Source organism: Tamandua tetradactyla, chromosome X (genome assembly GCF_023851605.1).
Source record: "Tamandua tetradactyla isolate mTamTet1 chromosome X, mTamTet1.pri, whole genome shotgun sequence".
In the NCBI taxonomy this organism is placed as follows: Eukaryota; Metazoa; Chordata; class Mammalia; order Pilosa; family Myrmecophagidae; genus Tamandua; species Tamandua tetradactyla.
This window is the reverse complement of record NC_135353.1, coordinates 71,475,328-71,497,288: the sequence shown is the minus strand read 5'-3', so window position 1 is coordinate 71,497,288 and position 21,961 is coordinate 71,475,328. Positions and strand designations below refer to the sequence as shown.

At 36.1% G+C, this 21,961-nt stretch overlaps 1 protein-coding gene and 1 non-coding gene across 3 annotated transcripts in view; both read right to left on the bottom strand.

The window, feature by feature from the left end:
* The window catches only part of ZMAT1 (zinc finger matrin-type 1), a 47,029-nt gene extending 26,250 nt beyond the window's left edge, over nucleotides 1-20,779 (bottom strand). For both annotated transcript variants that reach the window (XM_077145797.1, XM_077145799.1), the window contains exons 1-2: nucleotides 20,456-20,779; nucleotides 2,232-2,338 (exon numbers count right to left, since the gene is read on the bottom strand). In XM_077145797.1, the coding sequence (XP_077001912.1) occupies nucleotides 2,232-2,338; nucleotides 20,456-20,735 (387 nt within the window). In that variant the 5' untranslated portion in view covers nucleotides 20,736-20,779. The remainder of the gene's footprint in view (nucleotides 1-2,231; nucleotides 2,339-20,455) is intronic.
* LOC143672224 (U6 spliceosomal RNA) lies at nucleotides 15,045-15,151 on the bottom strand. The gene has a single exon (XR_013169693.1). It is a non-coding gene; the product is annotated as a U6 spliceosomal RNA (small nuclear RNA).
* Nucleotides 20,780-21,961: the final 1,182 nt, after the last annotated feature.

Here is a 21,961-nt window from a genome sequence, read left to right as displayed (position 1 = left end):
CAGTCCAGACTTTGCTTCCACAGTTTTGCCCTTAAACTTTCTTCAATTTGTTCCTTCTCTGATCCTTTCAGTTCACGCTGGCAGTGGTTCTTCTCATACAAAAAAAAAAAAAAAAAAAACTTGTTGGCTTTGTGTGCATTTCAAGGTGGTCCAAATGATAAGACAACGTACATTTCCAAAGATCCTTCCAGGATAACTTCATTTGTGGTCCTGACTTCCACTAAGATGGCTGACTAGATCTTTGATCAGTGACACTGTGTTTAGCAAAGTACTGCTCAGTTAACCCTCACATGGAGCCCTATCATCTGGGGAGTAACTTCCTAAAAGCTCACGGAGGGCCATGATAGAGCCACTTTTGGCCCTAGTCTCAGAGTATACTACCAGGATAAGATGAAAATTTTCAAAATCATAAATTTCTGGTTCCTTTGTTTTTAAGAGTTTAATCCTCAACTCTACCCTTTCCTCTCACATTTTACTAGAAGCTGCAAGGAGAAACCAAGTTACACTTTCCACACTTAGTTTGGAAATCTCCTTGGCTAAATATCCTAGTTCATCACTCACAAGTTCCACTTTCAATTTGACATCAGGACCCAATTTCATCAAGTTCTCTGCTACTTTAAAATAAAGATGACCTTTCCTCCAATTTTCAATAACACACTCATCATTTCCTTCTAATGCCTCACTGAAAGTACCTTTGATGTCCATACTACTACCAACAATCTCTTCAAAGCAAGCAAGGATCTGTTTTTATCAAGTGCCTCACAATTCTACCCACCTCTATCCATTACCCAATTCCAAAACCATTTCCACATTGTCAGATATTTGCAATAGCAGCACCCCACTTTCTGGTACCAAAATCTTAGTTTGCCAGCTGCTAAAACAAATCTCACACAGTTGATTGGCTTAAACAATGGAAACTTATTGCCTCATTGTTTGAGGCTAGTTCAAAGTTCAGACATCAGCAAGGTGATGCTTTTTCCCAGAAGACTGCGGCATTGTGTGGAGTGGCTGTTGGCAATCCTTGGTCCTTGGCTTTTCTGCCACATGTCAGTGTACGTGACTGTGTCTTCATTCTCCTCTGGGTTCTGTTGACTTGTAGCTTCTTCTTGTGGCTTTCTCTATGTCTGAATTTTATTTTGCTTATAAAGGACTCCGTTAATCCAGACTAAAGCCCAACCTGATACAGTGGGGCCACACCTTAACTGATATTAACACCTGTGAGAGATCCTATTCAAAATGGATCCACACCCACAGAATGCAGACCCAGACAAAGAACATGTCTAAACTGGGGTACACAATTCAATCCATCATACCAACATATTGTAGGATAAAGAGACACACTCAGAGAGATTAAGCGACTCTCTAGTGTCCCACTATTCAATGATGAAGTTAAGACTTGAATCTAGGTCCTATTAATCCAAAGTAAACATACTTTCTCCATCTGTAAGTGTAGCAATGTAATCCCAAATACATAAGGACTATAAAATGGTTACCAATAAGATTAGCAATGACCAAAACTAGATGGGGTGTTTAAAAATAGCAGAGCTAGCATTATATAGCATTTAAGTAAAGGCATCTGGTACTTCTGGTAACCCATATACCGGATATGAAAGAGAAATAATAGGCCATCCAATGATGTAGAAATGTGAGGGAACACCAAAAGAAGGGAAAAAATAGTATTAGTATTAGTCATGCCAATGACTAACTAAGGAGAATTATTATCCCTCTGGGTTTCAGTTTTCTAATCTATAAACTAAGGGAGTAAGAACATTAATTATTCTGTCTTCTACCTCGAGATTTCTATGGCTCTGTGCCTAAGCATGTGGCTAAGTCCAATGCAAGGCTGGTTGATATTGTTTTTATAGTCTTCCTTTACCATAAAGGAGGACTGTGAGATTCTACAATATCCACTAATTCTCATTAATAACTTTTTGTTCAAGCTATAATGACTTCCCCATATTTACTATAAGGACCAAGGATACAGTGGCTTGATGGATGCAAAGGGAGGCAGAATGGTGTGAAGAAAACAAGCCTTGGAGTAAAAAAGACCCAAGTTTAAATCCTAATTCCCCAAACTTAAGATAGCAAGTTACTTTCCATCTATGAGCCAGTCTCCTCATCCATCAAAGGAAAATAATACCACTTACTCCATAGGTTTACATAGAATCAGATAAGATGGCATATATGACATTTACCTGCTTTAGGATCCCCTTTCAATTTTTTCGACCTACCTCATAATGTGAAATCCTTTGTGATTCAAACTCTAACACCACTCCACATACTTTACAAAAGTTTTCTGTAAAAAGTTCAACCTTTTCCTGCTCATTCCAAGTGGCATCTATAAATAAAATAAAGGGAAGTAAAACAGTATACCACATTAATGAAAATTTAGCAGTAATATTTTCACTCTTCAGCTATTATGATTTCATATAACACCTCAAATCTGAGCGCTTGTAAAGCTACAGTAATAGCATTTTGTTAATTGAGTATGGTTAATTTAAAAAGCACAGCATTATTTATGCCTCTAATGTCTGATATGGTAAGACTTATTTAGAATATCTTTCTAATGGAAAAGTTATGGGGGCACCAGTAACTTCATGGGGCTCGTGGAATGATTTGGGTCACCAATAACAAAAGGCTCGAAGAAACCCAGGCTTGGTATTTTGCTTTACAGCAGACAATCTTAAGAAGCATATTGTTTTAAGACTTTACTTATCTCTAGCTATGGCTCCAATGTTACCTGAAAATAAGAATCGCATACCATCTTTTCCCATGGTGAGAAAGTAAATTCCATATTTTTACAAACACGAGTATGCTCATTTCACCAAAGAAGTCACACACAAGCCCTTCAAAGCTATGAAGTAATGCTCATATTCCAACATCTAAAAATTTTGGTATGGTGCTTGCCACAGTAATAAATAATCCATGTAAAAATTTCTGCATCTACACTTGGGGGCCATACATCTATCTAAAATTTTTTCTAAAATGTATGTTGCCAAAATCTACTAGTTTATCTATAGGATATGAATTATAAAACATCAAAACTTAATTTGATATTTGGTTACTTAACTGAATGAGTGGAACCACATAGCCATTCATGGAGAGATGCCAAGATATAGTTAATGAAAAAAATGTTGCAGAACAAAAACAAATAATAAATATAATTCCCAATAGAAGAAAAAATTAAATATAACACAAATTAATTTGCATATGCATAGAAAAAAATTTAAAGTGGTTAACTTAGGGAAGTGGGGCAAGTAAAGGAACAAGGGGAGAAAAGTTAAACACTTTACTCTCTTACAATTCTGTGTTGTTTTAATTTTTATGTAATGCATGTATGACTTTCTAATTAAAAATACTACAGATATTTTATTTTCAAATTTATGGTGTATGTCTTTAATTAAGCTTAATTTTCAGTATCACTGTATGGATTTAAAAAGTTGGCTTTAAAAATTACAGGTTCAAGATACTAATAACTGTAAATCAGAAATATGTTAAAAATGAATTGATGAGCAGTGAAAATATATCTCTACAATATGTAGTTTACCCTCTGAATTATTTTTAAAGTTGTTTTAAAATACATGATTTATCTGTGACACTAAAGTTAGAAATATAAAAAGGTTTAAGAAGTTTAGGACCTCCTTTCTTTCAGAATTGACTAATAGCAATATGAGCATGGTGGTATGATCCTGAATATACCACTGAAAATGTTAATAAGAATTAAATATGATCTTTGGTGGCAATATATAGTTTACTACAAAGGGAAAGTTTCTTAACCCAACCTTTCACTACTGGTGCCCCAGATCATTTCCATACAATCCCATGAGTTTACTCATGCCCTGCATAGCTTTTCCTTTATAATAGTATTGCCTAGACTACTGCCTTTGACTCATTTTCCTCTACAGGTTCTTGGTCTGTTTTTCTTTATTAAAGAGCAAAATACAACAGGTGCAAAATATCAGCCACTCTTTTCTCCAGCAAATCAAAGATTCATGTTAATTCTAGCATATAATATTCTCTCATATTTGCTTTCTTTTAATTCCACATAGTGCTACCCTAGTTCAAGCACTCAATGCCTTTGGGCATCTCTGAGTTTTGATATTTACTGAGATTTGTTTCAATGTACTGTGATAGATATTTTCAAAGGCGATAGGATAAAAGAAAAAAAATTTATTGAGAGCCTTCTATGTGTCAAACAAGATAAGAGTAAATTCCTCTTATCCTTAAAACAAATTTGCAAGGTAAGTGGCATTTTCTGCATTCTGGAGGTTAGGAAACGGGGATTGCAAAAAAATCAAAATAACTGGTCATGTGTGTTTCTTGGTGGAACTAGAACTTAAATTTTGCTTTATCTTGATTCTTTCTATTATACATATATAACTGAGCCACATGTTTGGAAATGACAAAGTAAGTGAACAAGACACTTCCTAATCTCAAGGAATTTATAATTTAGTAAGGAAGATAACTTAAGACCAAAAGGATATAAGTAATACAGTTACTTTCTGTTGAGTAGTCTGAAGAAACGTTTGTAGAAGAAAACAGATTTTGAACTGAGCTTTAAAAGATGTGCAAAATCAATATTTAAAAGCAATGGAATAAAGGTATTTCAAAGGAGGCAAGGGTATGAATGGCAATGATGGAAAGGTAGAATGGTGCCCAATCATGATAGGTTTCATTTGGTCATTTGGATTTAACTCTGCATTCAACAGAAGAGATGCCAAATGGTCAGTTGTAGCAAGAGGTCATGAGGCCTTAACTGGAAGAGTTGCAGTGAGCACAGAAAGGAAGGGAAAAATAAAGGAGGTACATCTATCTAAACAAGAGGATGGCAAAGACTGAGTTTAGAATTTACTATGAATATGAGCTTCAGATCTATTACATTCAAGCTTAAGCAATGCTGTTTCTGATGAAAGAGGTGGAGGTGAGTGGGTATAATATAATGTATGTTTGATGCTCTGATTTCAGCATGTCAAAAATTAAAATACAGACTTCTGGGGAAGATGGCAGAGTAGGGAGAACCAGAACTCAATCTTTCCACAAAAACAATTATTAAACAGGCAGGAAATGTCTGAAACAACTATTTTGAAACTCCAGAGGCCATAAGAACACTGTACAGCCAGCATTCAGGGCAGAGTTGGAAGAAGAGGCAGATAAATTATAGTAAAGAACTGTAAATTGTTCTTTCTACCTCCAGATACCAGAGCCCATCCCCCACTCTCATAACAGGCTGCTGCAGGATCCAGTCCCTGGCTAGCTGCTGGTGACTAAAAGAGATGCAAAAATCCTCTTTCCCAAGAAAAGGGGTGGGAATGGCCAGCTATTGATTAGTGAATTCAGATAGCTGGTTCCCAGCTCTGAAGGCAGCTGTTGTTTCAACCTGCCTCAGACAAAGGTGGTGGCAACCACTGTCTCAACACTGACTGGATAAATGCGGCAGCAGCCACTGTCTTGACCATCCTCAGATAGGGGCAGAGGTGGTGAAGATTTAAAGATGCAACTTCCTCAAGGTTGTAGGGACCAGTTAGCTGAAGGGTTGCATTTGTTGGGCAGGCTAGGAAAGCTCAGTCTTGGGAGCATTAGAGAAGCTTCTGGCACCCTTCCTGATCCCCTCTTCAGGACACTTTGGGGCCAGTCTGTGCCCCCTTCATGGAACCCTGGCTCTATTTTGGCTGTGAAAGACTGACTTGGCAAAGTCCTCTCTAACATGTCTCAACTCTAAAATTTGCCCTCCAGGCAACAGCAGCACTACACAACAAAAGGAGTATAAAAAAAACTATAGAGGCAGACAGTCAGGGATAGAGGCCTGCCTTTGTAAAATACAAGAGGAAGGGAGCTCTGTCTCCTGGGAAACAGCAAGGAGAACCAGACTCCTGTAAACACAGGAAGTCCAAAAACCCTAACAAGCAAAAGCTTAGGACAAGACAGAGTCCAAGAAAGACAGAAAAAACACTATACAATACAACTGCCTTCAGCAGAGCTTCTCAATAGGAGGGCTGAAGCTGAAGAAAATCTCTGTCTTATCCGGTTATAAAACCAGGAAACAGACATCCCAGCGACTAAATCCCAGAGCTAACATTAAAAAATATTAAAATGCATAGTGTGCAACAAGAGTGCAAGACAGCAATGAGACAGGAAATGATGACCCATTCAAAGGAAGAGGATAAAAATACAGAAAATACCAACAATGAAGATGAGAATATGGACAAATCAAACAAAGCCTTTAAGAAAATGATCTTTAAAATGCTCAAGGAAATGAAGGAAAGTATACAGAAAAAGAACTAAAGGATATGAGGAAATCAATAAGTGAATAATATGAGTTTAAGTAAAGAGATAGAAATTTTAAAAAGGAAGCAAACAAAACAACTAGAGTTGAAGACCACAATAACTGAAATGAAAAGTACTCAGAAGAGTTGCAAGAACTGATTAAAGAGAGCAGAAGTAAGAATCAGTGAACTTGAAGACAAGACACTTGAAATGAGTCAGGCGGAGGAACAGAAAGAAAAAAGAAATACAAAAAGTGAAAATAGCCTAAGACAGCTATGGGACACAATCAAGCACATCAATATATGCATTATAGGAGTCCCAGAAGGAGAAGAAAGAAAGGCGCAGAAGGAATAGTCAAAGAAATAATGACAGAGAACTCCCCAAACTTAGCAAAAGACATGAATATGCAATTCCAACAAGCTCAGAGAACACCAAACATGTTAGACATGAAGAAAAATACATACTACCATATACTGATTACACTATCAAAATGCAAGAGACAAAGGGAGAGATCTGTAAGCTGCAAGGGAAAAGTAACGTGTTACATACAAGGCAGTCCTAATTAGACTGAGTTCAGATTTCTCATCAAAAACCACTGAAGCAAGAAGATAGTGGTGAAATACATAAAGTGGTGAAGGAAAACAGCTGCCAGTCAAGAATTTTATATCCAGCAAGATGCTCCTTCAAAAATAAGGAAGAGATTAAGACATACTTAGATAAACAAAAGCTGAGAGACTTCATCATCATTAGACTGGCCTTATAAGTGATGTTAAAGGGAGTTCTTCAGACTGAATGGAAAGGCCACTAGATATGGGTCAAAGCACCATACAGAAATAAAGACCTGTAATAAACCTGCAGTTAACCCCATGGTAACTACAAGGAATACAGATGAAAAATATATCCAGGTAGAAGTGAAAAGGCACTTGGTATGGTACAACACAAAAAAGCAAATAAATGCAAAGTAGATATTAACGGAACTGAGGGACAAAAAAGGTATATAGCTTATAAAGGCTAACAGAAAAATGAAAGAAGAAAGTCCTGTATTATAAGTAGTAATTTCAAATGTAAATGGTTTAAACTCTCCAGTCAAAAGGCAGAGGTTGCCAGAATGGATTAAAAAAAGCATGCCACAACTATATGCTGCCTGCACAAGGCTCATCTTAAAGTTAAAGATACAACTACACTGAGGGTGAAAGGATAGAAAATATATATGCTATTAAATCATGCAATAGCTATACTAATAGTGGATAAAACAGACTTTAAGTCAAGAATAGTTATGAGGGACAAAGACAGTCATTACATACAGATAAAAGGTATAATTAAATAGGAAAATGTAACAATTATAAACATATATGTATACAACAGCAATGTTCCAAAATATATGAAGCACATATATTTTGAATATATGAATACACATTCTTCTTGAGGGCACATGGATCATTCTCCAGGATAGACCATATGTTGTGTCACAAAAAACATTTCAATAAAATAAAAAATAATTAAAATCATACAATGTATATGCTCTGATCACAAAGGAATGAATCTAGAGATCAATAACAGACGGAGAAATGGAAAATTGTCAAATACATGGAAATTAAATAACAGACTCAACCAATCGGTTAAACAGGAAATGAGAAGCAAAATTAGGAAACATCTTGAGGCAAATGAAAATGATAATACAACATACCAAAATTTATGGGATGCAGTGAAGGCAGTGCTGAGGAGAAAATTTATAGCTCTAAAGCTTACATTATAAAAAAAGAATGACTTCAAATCAGAGACCTAACCTCAAAACTGGAAAAACTAGAAAAAGAAGAGCAAACTAAACCCAAAGTGTGCAGGAAAAAGGAAATAAAGACTAGAATGGAGATAAATGAAATAGAAAACAAACAAACAAAAAACCGATAGAATCAACAAACCCAAATGTTGGTTCTTTAAAAGGATCAATAAAATCAACAACCTTTATTTAGACTGACAAAGAAAAAGAGAGGATCAAATAACAAAAAATCAGAGCTGAAAAGGAGGCCAGTACTACTGAATACAGTAATAAAAAGGAATACCAGATGATACTATGAAAAGTGGTATGCCAATAAATTAGAAAACCAAGAAGAACGACAAATTCTTAAACACACAAACTACATACACTGATTCAAGAAGAAATATAAAATCTCAACAAGCCAATTACTAGTAAAGAAATTGAATCAGTAGTCAACAATGTCCCAGTTTTTAATTCTTCTTGGTATAGATTTAGTAGTGGAATTGCTGGTAATTCATAAGCTTCCTGAGGAACTGTCAAACTGTCTTCCACCACTGAAGTATAAGAGGTGAATGTGGTTAAGAGGGAAACTTTAGGATGTATATATTACAAGAATAAAAATTAAAAGACAGGACTGTACCACACAGCCCTACTGTATACGATGGACTAGAGTTGAGAGTACAAGTATCAGAAGATTCTTCAATGAATTATAACAAATGTATGATACTAATATAGGTGGTAATAATAGGGTGGTAAATGGGAAAAATACACCTAATGTAAATAATGGATGACAGATAATAGTACAGTTTTAATAATCTTTCAATTGTAACACAAGTAATTACTGTTAGAAATAGTACAATTATTAAAAAATTATATAATCTGTTTTAACAAACCTTCCACATCAATTCAACATGTAGGGTGTGGTGTGGTTTCTGGGAATCCTGTATTTCATGCCTGACTGTTTTGCTATCTTCAAAAAGAGGAATGAAATTGGAGGACTGATGCTTATCAATCCTAAAATGTATTATAAAGCCACAATAATCAAAACTGTATGGTGCTGGTACAAGGACAGACATATAGACCAATGAAATCAAATTGAGAGCTCAGAAATCAACCTTCACATTTATAGCCAACTGATTTTTTGACAAAGTAGCAAGGACCACTTAATTTGGAAAGAAAAGTCTAACAAATGGTGTTGGAAAAACTAGATCTCTATTTTGGAAAAAATAGATGATCCCACCTCAAATTGTGTACAAAAATAAACTCAAAATGGATTAAAGACCTTAATATAATAGCTAGAACTATCAAACTCCTAGAAGAAAACATTGGGAAGCATCTTCAGGACATTGTGTTGGGCAATGGTTTTTTGGACTTTATACCCAAAGCACAAGCAACAAAAGAAAAAATAGATAGATGGAACCTCATCATAATTCCAAACTTTTATGCCTCAAAGGACTTTATCGTGAAGGTTAAACAACAATGGGAGAAAATATTTGGACACTGCATATTTGATAAATGCTTAATATCCAGAATATATAAAGAAATCCTTCAAATTAACAGCAAAAAGACAAAAAAAATTAAAAATGGGCAAAAGACTTGAACAGATACTTTTCCAAAGAAAATATACAGATGATCAGAAAGCACATGAAAAGATGCTCAACATAATTAGTCATCAGGGAAATGCAAATCTAAACCACAATGAGGTAACATTTCACATCCATTAAAACGGATTTTAAAAAGCTATTTAAAAAGGAAAATAAGTTTTGTAGAGAAATGTAAACACTTCGTCACTGCTGGTGATGATGTAAAATGGTGCAGTCGATGAGGAAGATAGTTGGCATTTCTTCAGAAAGTTAAGTGTAGAACTACCATATGACCTGTAATCCTACAACAAAGTATATACTTGAAAGAATTGATAGCAGTTTCTCGAACACGTATTTGCACACCGATATTCATAGCAGCATTATTTACAACTTTCAAAAGATGGATGTAACCCAAGTGCCCATAAACCAATGAATGGATAAATAAAATGTGGTGTATACGTACAATAGAATATTATTCAGCCATAAAGAGGAATGAAGTCCTGATAAATGCAACAACATGGATGAACCTCGGAAACATCATGTTGAGAGAAATAAGTCAGACACAAAAAGGACAAATACTGTATGATCTCACTGTTATGAAACAATCAGAATAAGCAAACTCACAGAATCAAAATCTAGAATATAGGTTGCTAAGGTACTAGGGGGGATGGGAAGCAAAAGTAAAGGTTTTGGATGTACAAGGTTCCTATTTGTATGATGGAAATGTTTTGGTAATGGATGTTAGTGATAGTGGCTCAAAATTGTGTACACGATTAACAGTACTGAAACATATATGTGAATATTATTAAAAGAGGGAATGTTAAATTGCATATATAGTAACAGAATAAAAATATTTTTAAAAAATCCATGAAACTACACATGAACCGTCAGTTAGACCATGGGCTTTAATTAATAGTACAATTATAAAGCTGTGTTATTATCAATTGTAACGAATGTTCCACACCAACGCAAGCTGCTGGTGGTGGGGTGGTACATGGGGATCCTGTATTTTATGCATGATTACTTTGAAAATCCTCAACTTCTCTAACAAAAAAAAAATGTTTAATTAAAATACACAAAAATTTGAAAATAAAAGGAAGATATCTGAGTGACGATTTAGATTTAAATTTTACTTAAAAGTATTTACCTTAATTTCTAACGTGCTCTCCTAATCTTTTTAAATATCATTATATCTATACCCAAATTTACAGGAGCAAATCTTGTAAAAAATTGTTCTTAATCAAACTTTCGCATCAAATTGTATTCCTAGCTTTTCAAAATCATACATACTGAACTAAAATCAGTATCTCGGTGGGTGGTCTAATCCATCCACAGGTGATTCTGATAAAAATCATGCAGGGACTCATTACCCTTCATGACAGTCTCAGACCCTTATTCATAATTACTGACCAGTATCTATTTGTTAACTAGTTTGACTGATATGAAGGTGTCATCTAGGATGGTACTTATCAATCCCATTATGCTTTAGGCTATCCTAAAGAGATTTTTGAAAGGAAGGAAGCAAGCAAGCACAATCCTTGCCACTACTTCAAATCTACACTTATCTCCAGACTTGAGGCCCAAGAATCTGTGTTTTTGTTTTTCAACAGGCTCCCCAGGTGATCTCTTAAAACAGCCAACCTAGTGGATAGAGTTCAACTTTCCATCAGGGTAGTTTTCAACCCTGGCTGCATATTTAAATTACCTAGATTGGTTTTAAAACATACCAATATCCAGGCCCCACCCCCAAACCAATTAATCAGAATCTTTGCAAATCATTCTCAGTAATAAGTTTGTTCTTTGTTTATTTTTTAAAGGTTCCCAGGTGATTCTGATGCACAGTGAAGGCTGAAAACCACTGCTATCTTTTTAATAGCCAAACGTTTCTTCACATGTTCTGGTTGAACTGAAATGTTTTCCTAGAGCAGTGGTTCACAAACATTAGTGTGCATCAGAACCAACTGGAAAGATTATTAAAACAGATTGGGCCCCACTCCAAGAATTTCTGATTTAAAGGTCTAGGTTGGGACCCAAGAATGTATATTTCTAAAAAGTTACCTGAAAATGCTGGTCCAGATATCACATTTTGAGAAACACTGTCCTAGAGCTTCCACTGGTCTTAGTTCTATTTCTTGAAGCTATAGTATATATAATCCGTCTCCTAAAATGGAAATCTTTCAAAATTTTAAGAACGCTATTATATCTTAATTCCTTCTCTCCCTTTCTAGCCCATTTAGGAGTTAATCCCAGTTCCTTCATATGACATGTTTTCTAGTCATCTCACTAGTTTGCCTAAATCTCTGGAATTCATCAAGTGTAACCTAAAAACAATCACCTTAATGGCTTCAAAACAACAACAAACTAAAATGGGATCATCAAACTGTTATTTTGAATATTTCCCTTCTATTAATTTAGCTAAAGAGGGTGTCAATATTTTTGTGGTGGCTGCATCATATTGCTGACTTATGCTAAGTTTTGACTAAAATATATAGTTCTTTTTCACCTGAAACTGGTTAAATCATGTCCCTTCATGACACAGTTGTAAAGAAACTTTTCTAGGTCCAAACAGACATAATATATCCGTATATTTGTCTGATTTCAATTTTGTCTTGTTAGATTGATCATTCCAGTCTTTTAAGATGTCTAAAGGAAGCTTGTGGAAGACGGCTTTCTACTGTGAACAAATATGCATTGTTTTTCAGAGGCCACTCTACACCACCAAATTCAACTCAAGCTACATCTCTCCCAAATTTGACATGAATATGATGATCTCTATTTTCCAAAAGTAATACCTGAGATTTGGGCAGATTATGCAATTTTCCTGGTCACACAGCTAGTAAGTATCAGAACGAGGATTCAAACTTACATCTGCCCAAGATTTCTTTGAGAGCTGGTTCTTAAACCAAAATCTTGAGACACCCTCTCTAGGAAAAGCATGTCTAATTTCCAAGAAATGATTCAATAAATGTTGTACCCTACTCCTGTTCCCATTATTTGAGACACAATTTTCAGACTACAAGAAATAAATTGTCTATAACCAACTCTGAAAGTGGAAGAGAAAACATGATAGCACAAATGTTTTTCAGCCGGTCTCAAAGTGAAGGCCTAAAGGGCAGGCAAGTCTCAAGGTAGTGGACATTAAATTAGGGGTCTGGCAAGCAGATGACTGTTTGGGGGCAGGAATTGTTTACTGAGCACTTAACTACAAGCCAGGAACTAAAGTCAGCATTCTGGTAAAGAACAAAGACTTAGAAGCTGATTATGGTAGGAACGGGAGCCAAGGCACAGCTGAAGAAACTTGTGGATTTCTATCTTCCTCTCTTTCCTTTTCTTTTTCACACACTTTCTATGTATTTCCTCTTCCTTGATTAATTAAAATATGAAACAAATGTGTTTTTGTTAGTTGACTGTAAAATGTGGGTTTATACTCATTCTTAATTCCAAAAGCAGTAAGAGTTTAAAAAGCACTAGAATGAGAGAGACTGTATTACAGTCCCTGCTATTAACTACCTGGATGACTTAAAACGTATCACAAACTTCCATTTCTGAAGTTTCTTTTGTACTTGACCTCATGTGGATGGATAGCCATCAACAGAAACATGTATTTTAGATGGCAATACATACAGAAGCAAAAATTGCATTCACAGAAGAACTCAAATATCTCAGCTGCTTTCAAATAACAGGACTATAAAGAAATAAAAAGATAATTTAAAGTTTTATGCAGTTATAGGATTAATTTCAGTCCTTTAAGGGCCTATGAAGTAAAAGGGTCCCAACATTTCTTTCCCTACCATGCCATTATATATGTATTTCCTGGTCTATGTTCTGAACCTAAAGCCGGTTCTCTCTGAAACATTTTTTCGCAAGAACACATGCAGCACTTCTATTGTCAAGTATCATGTTTCTGTCATTATAGCTAATGTCAAAATGTTTTTGTGCAAAATTAGGGAATTATTTTGCTTATAATTCAGGTGTAAGTAATTCAGTTTTCTACTCCTACAATAAGCACACCAAATTCATGAAGATGATCCTTTACCTTTCCTTCTAATTCAATAAGAAGAGTTAAGAGGGCTGATGTTAAAATACAAATAGATTGCCCATTAAAATATCAAATGACAAAATAATGAATACTGTGAAGTATGATTTCATCTCTCATCTGCAGCAAATAAACTTCTTTGACTATGATAAGGTAAATAGCTCATGGTTGATCTCAGGTATATTTCTAGAATAGTTACTCTTAACTTCTCTTTATTCTCTAGCATATTTAAAATTTTTATGTTATTATAAACTTTAATGTATTATGTTATTATAAAATTTTTAATGTTATTATGAAAAAAGTTATGGAGAGGGGAGCAAGATTTTATGCCCAGAATTATAGCCAAGTTTAGTACAACTTGATAGCAAGATCTTAACGACACATGGTATATTCTCAAACGTAGACATTATCTATACTATACTATGCCATACTTGACTATACTCTATGCTATATTATACTATCTTTAAAACATCAAAGATTTTCTGATAATGATACTATTTCTTTGAGCTTTAACATAAAACAAAAGCAAAGGGGAATAAGAAAGTACCATCATAACCTAAATTAAAAATGGGAACAGAACCTAAATCTGATAATGGAGTGAGGACTTAAAACAATGGGATATGGAAAAGATAAAATAAAACCATTGTTTAATGGATAGTCTCACTTACACACTCACTTAAGGTATAAGAGGGTAAAAACTGCTTGTAAGGCTGTACTTTCTGGTCATAATAAACTGTTCTTCCTCAGATTACCAGATGAAACACACCTTTCAAACAGGTTATTTCTCAGAAATTAGATATACCAAAGTTCTTCAGAGTGAAGAAATATGATCATATTATAAAATGATCTACAGCACTGGATAGTAGGAAAAATAAGCTTTTGAGTTGGTCAAATGGATTCAAATACAGTCTCTACTCATTGACTATATAACCTTCAGCGAAGTATTTAACCACTCTGAGCCAGTGCTTTCAACTAAAAAGTTCAAAAATACAAGGCCTCTTCCAGGATTTGATGAATATTAAAAATAATTAAATTTTGTAGATGTTCAATACACATGCACTCTATAAAGTATATTTTGTTTACTAATTCAGAAACTGAACTTTTTATTTGATATTACAATCATTTTACTTCAGACCAGGATTATTCTAGAGATTATTTAGTCCATGATTTCTCAACCTCGACACTAGTGTCATTTTGGGCCAGATAACTCTTTGTTGTGAGGGGCTGTCCTACACATTGTAGCACATTTAGCAGTATCCCTGGCTTATACCCACTAGATGCCAGTAGCATTCCCCAGTTGTGACAACCAAAACTGTCTCCAGACATTGCCAAATGTCCCCCCGGGGGCAAAATTGCCTCTAGTCTAGAACAACCGATCTAATTTCTTTTTTATTTTCTTTTTTTTCTAAATATGGAACGCGTCACGAATTCGCGTATCATCCTTGCGCAGGGGCCATGCTAATCTTCTCTGTATTGTTTCAATTTTAGTATATGTGCTGCTGAAGCGAGCACACAACTGATCTAACTGAATGTTCTTATTTCATAAATGAAGAAGCTAAGGTCCAGAGAAGTTATAGGAAACAAACGGTTTAGGGGAGATAAAATGGTTTAGGGGAGATAAAATTTTAAAAGGTATGATTCTAGATTAAGGTGGATTTGGAGTATGAACAAAATCACAGTAGTCTGGGAAGAGACAATATAAGAAGGATGGTCTCAAGTCAGTGAAATGCAAATATGAGTACAAACAACTCACATTCAATGGGCCTGGGCATTACTACAATCCTCTATGTCGGTACAAAAATATTCCATTCAGCTTGTAGCAAAATTATGTCTTCAATTACATAAAAAGCAAAGAGGATTCACTTGACAAAAATTCAATTTCTAGCAACTTTTGTTAGAATGGGCCTGCTCCAAACAGCTGTACTATTATGCTAAATTAAAATACAATTAAGTTCTGCATCCAAAAATGCAATTCAGTATGAAAGCCAAATTAGCATATTTGAAACTTTCTCCTAATTAATAGCACTAGATAACACGAGCAAATTAGGATGAATTAGATTTTTGTGGCAAATGGAAAACATTTATGGACTTACTCCGAAAAGAATAATGCATCTGTGCCTACAATTTGGTTGACTCCAGTTTATGGAATCAAAGATTGTACTAGATCTTTGAGGAAAGTAACCAGAAAATTAACACATTTCTTCAGTTTGAGGTAAGAGAAGTTTATCTCTCTGTTTACTCCAATTGAATGTTGTTTGGTTACCCTGATAAGAAGTTCAAGCTTATTCAAATTAGGTGGCTCAACTTTAGATATAACTAGCTACATTTAATAAAATGTATCTTACTTGCATTTGTTAAATGACAATTAAACTTATGTACAAAACCCCAAAATTCCTCAAGACAATCCATCATAAATTCTTTATGGCAAGAACGTATTATTAGCTGTTTTAAATGCCTTCCTAAAGTGGGAATTTCACAGTCCAACTGATTTTGATGCATTGTAAGAAAAACTCTGTATATTTTATTTTAATAAAGGACAAGAGTGGAGATAATCTCAGAAAGGTTAGCTGCAATACAGCAAACAAACATCTCACTCTCTAGTCACAGACTTAGACATTAAGGAATTTGAGTAATTATCATTTCAATTGTGCAAAGAGCATATGTACATGTTCTCCCTGATCACACCTTTAGAGAAAATCTCCCTCAAACATTCTTGGTTAAAAAGAAATTTGGGGGGAGAAAAAGTTGACTCGACCTTTGCAATCTTTTAATACCATCATAATCTTAGGAAAGAATGAGCAGAGCACAGCACTAAATTACAAGAGATTAGGAAACTGCTTCATGCTGATAACCTTGCCAAAGGTTTTAACTCTCTTCTCTAAAAGTCGCAGCCCATTTACAGAGTTTTCTGAGATCTTAATTATGCTAGAAATGCAGATTTGTACCCTTCAGCACTATGAACACATAGCTAAAATGTTAGCTAATGTCTTTACTTTTTCAGGTTATGAGATCAGTACCTGTCCTATATGAGAAGCCTGGCAAGGTTTAGAAATTTTACACTAATACCATTATCAAAAAAATAATGATGGGTTTCCTATGGCATATCAACAACTAAAAAATGCAATGGAATTAATGAAACAACCAATTGGGCATAATAGTTATATGTTTAATATTTGTCTTTATTTAAACTAAGTCCTCCACCTTCATTATCATAAGCATTCTGTGGCTAGTGAGCTCCAGGTATACTTGAAACTTTAGAATTTAAGAATTAAGGCTCTCTGTAAATCCATTAATCTACTGGATCCTCTCACAGCTACTTTGTATCAGAAAGCCGCCAAATACCTGCCATTCCTTCAACATGTTAATAAGTATGAATGGACTGGCAAGGCCAGTTTTAAGGCGGAAAGAATCAAAGTTCCTATCCTAACAGATGTATGATGAATTTAGTAGGGGACATGCTTAGGTTGGGTTTTTTTTTTTTTTTAACAATTTTAGTCAATATTTTCACCTATTGACACTTACTGAAAACAGAGTATGGGAGAGACTAATAAATGATCATTAATCTCTCTCCGGACATCCCCCCACCTGCCAGATGCATACAATTAAAATCAGTTCTAATAGTTTGCTAGTTATTCTTCCCAGATATCAACATGAGATTCACAATATGTTGTGCTTTAATGTGCCTGTAGTATTAAGATGCCATGAGCTGAGAACAGAGTTATAACAGATGGGACATTCTAGATAGTTCAGAAGTTTACCTAGTCTTAACATTTAAAACTGCATTTTCCCCATCTATTTTATAATCTTACTAAGGCTGTGTCTAATTTGTCTGTATATCCTCAGCACTGAGCAAAAGGCTTGGCACATACATATACAGGTGCTCAATAAATTATTCCTGAATAAATGAAAGAAATGCTATTAACTAGGTTTTCTTATGATGGGCTTATTGCCATTGATGTAAAACATTATATAATAATAGGGAAACAAGCGAAAGTATTACTAGGAAATTCCTATGCAAATGGAGGAATGATTACATAAAAAGGCAGAAATGCCCTCCACTGAAAAAGAGAAACCATTTAATAATTTTTTTCCTCAATTATAAGAGGTAAATAAGCAAGAGGATTCTTACTTATTTTTGCTTTGATTTCTACTATGATTACACCAGATGATGATTACTGGGCAAAAATTCATTTTTGAGCCATTAAATAGTTTTGAAAATCGTCACTGAATGAATTACAGTGTTCTACAAAATCTCATGACTTCCCTTACCATGAATTCTGGATGTGTGTGTCTTTTCATGTGGACATTTCTTTAGTTTGCTTTTGTTTTTGAGTTTATTGCTCAAGTTTCTATTTGTAACCTTTGAGAGTTTCTATTCTTTCCTGTTTAACAAATTTTAAACTCTACTGAAGTTTGCTCATTATCAAGCGTAGGTCAGATGACAGATCCTCAGTAGTGTAACCTACAGCTGAAAATGGATCAGCAAATGCTTTTTCAAACAACTTTGCATGATCCTATCAGGAGTGGACTTTCAGTAACTGGAATTTTGACAATTCTGACCCATTTTAGAGCAATCTCTAACTAAGAATTAAAAAAAAGTAAGCAAAATATATTGAGAAATCACCAAGCAACATTTTCCTCTTTTCCTTTATCTACTATCACAGCTACCAACTACTTTACAAATATCCAAACAAAAATATTTTGAGGACTGGCAGTGTTTTGGACAGTGCAATATATAAAACATTTACCATTTATCAAGTGAATAAGTAAGAGAGATTTTGATTTGGACTCAACAGTTAATGAAGGATATTTACCTAAAATGAAATGATATAATTTTTTAGTAAATTATATTTTATGAAGTGCTAGCGAATTGTCTCAACACAAATTTCATTACTCACTGAATGTCAGCCAAGGTTTCTTGAGGTCTGTGAATTAATAATATTCTAGCGCACAGCCATGGAAATGCCATAGAGAGAACTCAGAATTTCTAAGTTATGGTTCATACTCTCAGGTTTGAAATCCACCACCCAGTTTAGCTAGTCCAGTTCCTCTATTTCAAAAATTTCAAACACAAATGCAGGAATCTTGAGATATGTTCAGGTTCACACATTCTAATGGTTACCATATTAGCCACAGAACCTCCGTTTGATGCATTCAACTCCTACTCCAGTGCTCTCCTCATTTTCCCACCTATTGATACTATAGATGGCATTTTTCTGCTACTTTACGAGTTTACAAAGCCTGTAATATTTGCATATATTGAGAGATAATTGCAACCAAACCAGCTGCAGTCAGGAAAAAATGCCATTTTTTTCCCATGAGATACTACTCCTAAACCTCACTATGAAAAGGCCATGAGAACCAACTTGAATTATGGTCTTGACACCTACAGGACTGCTCTGGCATACCTGCTCGTTACAGATCAGCAATATTCCAGATTTCATGGCTTTATCCCAGAGCAATAGTACAAATCCAGATCAGCAATCTGACAGAAGAAACTAGAGTCTTTCAAAGGCTGTCTTCAGTAGGAGAGTTAATAAAACATATTACAGTGTATTTCTAACCTCCATTTTTAGTAAGTGGGATTTATGTATTGTGCCTATTACATTATTGTAAGGGCTTGTTTTTACTGCTTTGCCATTCCTCCAAAGTGAAAGGCATGAAAGCTCATGGAATAACACACAAAGATAAATCTAAGAATGTGAAGAGAAAATTATTTTTATGGATTATTTTAATGAGGTATCCCTCTAAGAAAAAGGAACTTAAATTATTCTACCCCATTCGGGGGTCCATGGTCTGACTTTTTAGGCAAGTAGCAACAAGGTAAAACAGCAAATACTGGAAATTAAGGATGAAATTTACGATGGCAGAATGCTTCCATCACCTAATAAGCATTTCAAAAACTACTTTAAAACACATTTTAGTGGTATAATTTACAACTTGCTATTAGTAGGCTGTTTCCAATTATATAGTACTTTGTGTAAACTAAACACAACCATTGAGATAGTCAATAAATAGCTTTTTTATGTTAGGAGTAATGTGTGGTGGTAGGTAAAACAGCACTTATTAAAACCCACACCACCTTAAAGATGGGCCTGTGAACCTTGCTTTACAAGGACACACTCTCAAACAGCCTAGGAAAACTTTCAGTGATTCCTGAAATGTGTGCTTCTGCCACACTCTTCCTCCTTTCTACATTTGAGCTCTCTCCACCGGACCCTAAGATCCTGAACTTCAAGAGATCTTACTTCAAAGCTCAAGTATACACTTTAACCTCCCCAAATTCCTAACCCCGTATCTCCTTAAAATATCTACTGCAGATCGCTACCCTGCAAGATGTTGAATTTCACCAGGAAGAGGTTTCCTCCCTCCTGTTTCTTCGGCTTTTTTACCTTTCCTCTGTCCTTCCTACATCAGCCCTTTTCCCTTTCCCTGACCCACCACACTTTTACCTTGGCTCCTCTCTTAATCCAAATCACTCCCTCAGCTTCCTTTAACATACTAAGGCGTCGTGACTGAGAGAAATTCTGTGGTATTATTCTCTCCCTTCAACTCCTGTCTTGTGAATACCTGCAGCTCCTTTTCCTGGGGCCCCCATCGTTTGCGGGGGATAGAGGTAAGGAAGCCCCCCTATGCTTCAGTCCATCTTACACACTCGGGGTTTATGGGGCGGGGCGGGGCGAGCTTGGCCTTTACTGCGCCACAGCAGGTGGGGGGTGGGGCAGTGGCAAACCGCGCCCAGCCCAATCTCGGACCAACTGCAAAGAGGCAGCGACGTGGATGGGGCCGCGCCCGCACCCCAGGACGTGAACTCACCTTCTCTGAGGCAAGGGTGGGTGTCTACTTTAAAACTACTGCCCCCCCTCCCCGCCGCCGCCATAGTGGAGCCGCCAAAACCGCTGCCGTCGCCACAGCCACTGGCAGGCGGGCAGGCAGGGGTGGAGGTGGCGGAGGAGGCAGGCACAACTGCTGCCACCGCCGCCGCCGCCGCCGCCGCGGAGGCGGTGTAGGAGGAGGAGGAGGCGGCAGAGACGGTAGCTTCCTGAGGGGAAGACCCTGTCGCCAGCGGGGTGACCGTGTTCGGCGCCGCCGCCATCGCAGCGAGGGCGGACAATTGCACTGGCGCCTCGCTCCGGTTCAGTTCCCTTAGCCCCGCCTTCTATTTAGCCCCGCCCCTTTCGCCCCTTTTTTCTTAGCTCTAGCCTTGGTCTCGCTCCTTCTGTCCACCAATCGGAAAGCTTTAGACACACAAGCCGCCTTCTTCCCCTCCCCCACTCTTGGCGTCACCCTGCGTCCCTTTGGAGGGGAAGCGAAGATGGCCAAGGGCAAAGGGTAAAAAGCGCGGGATGTTAAAGCACGTGGGCCTCATAAAGTGAGGCCTGTTCCCTTGTAGGAGTTAATCTAAAACGAATTTAAGAAAAAATAAAACCTCAAGAAACCTATTGATTCCACCTCCAAAATATTCCTAAAATATTGTTTCCTCTTATAGCTTGGACACATAGCATACAGTTAGGTAGACCCCTAGGTTCATGATACATTGCCATCATTTGTCCATAAAGGATTGCTTATCTATCACTTTACCCATCTATGATACAATAAACACTTCTGAATCCAGTACCCAACAAAACTAGAATGTTACTGATAATTTAAATTTTCTTACCATTGCTGTCCCAGGAAGATCCCAGTATCCTGATTTATGTTTATTTCCTTGCACTTTTTACATGTATACTTACGAGATATGTGTACACCTAAACAATGTTGTTTAGCTTTGTTTTCAAATTTTACAAAAACATCTATCTTTTTCTAGGTAGCATACTGTGACTTGTTTCTTTTGCTCCACCTTTTGTTTCTAAGATTAATGCTTTTTTTGCCATATAGCTGTAGTTCATTCATTGTCAAGGCTCTACAATATCCTGTCCATTTCCTTGTTGATGGACATTTTCCTGGTACACCTGTATAAAAATTTCATTTGGGTATTCTGTCCTTTCTGGTCTCACTTCCATTCTTACTTCAAGTCCTCATCATCTCTTGTCAGAATTATGACATCTGCACCACCAGTCACTCTTTCTCTGGTTTCAATCACTATGATCTATTCCCATGTTGCTGCTGTTCATCACTGTCTCCATTGCTTGTTGGATAAAGTCATTGACACAATTTGGCACTAATAGCATTCCCCCCACTTCCTTAAGCTCATCTCTCTCACTGCTCCCATCTCTTGAGTCTGTTTTTACTTTATGACTCAACACATGAAATTTTCTTAAATTTTCCTCTGAATACCATCTATTTCATGCCTTAATGTTATCGTAAATGTTTCTTCTTCCT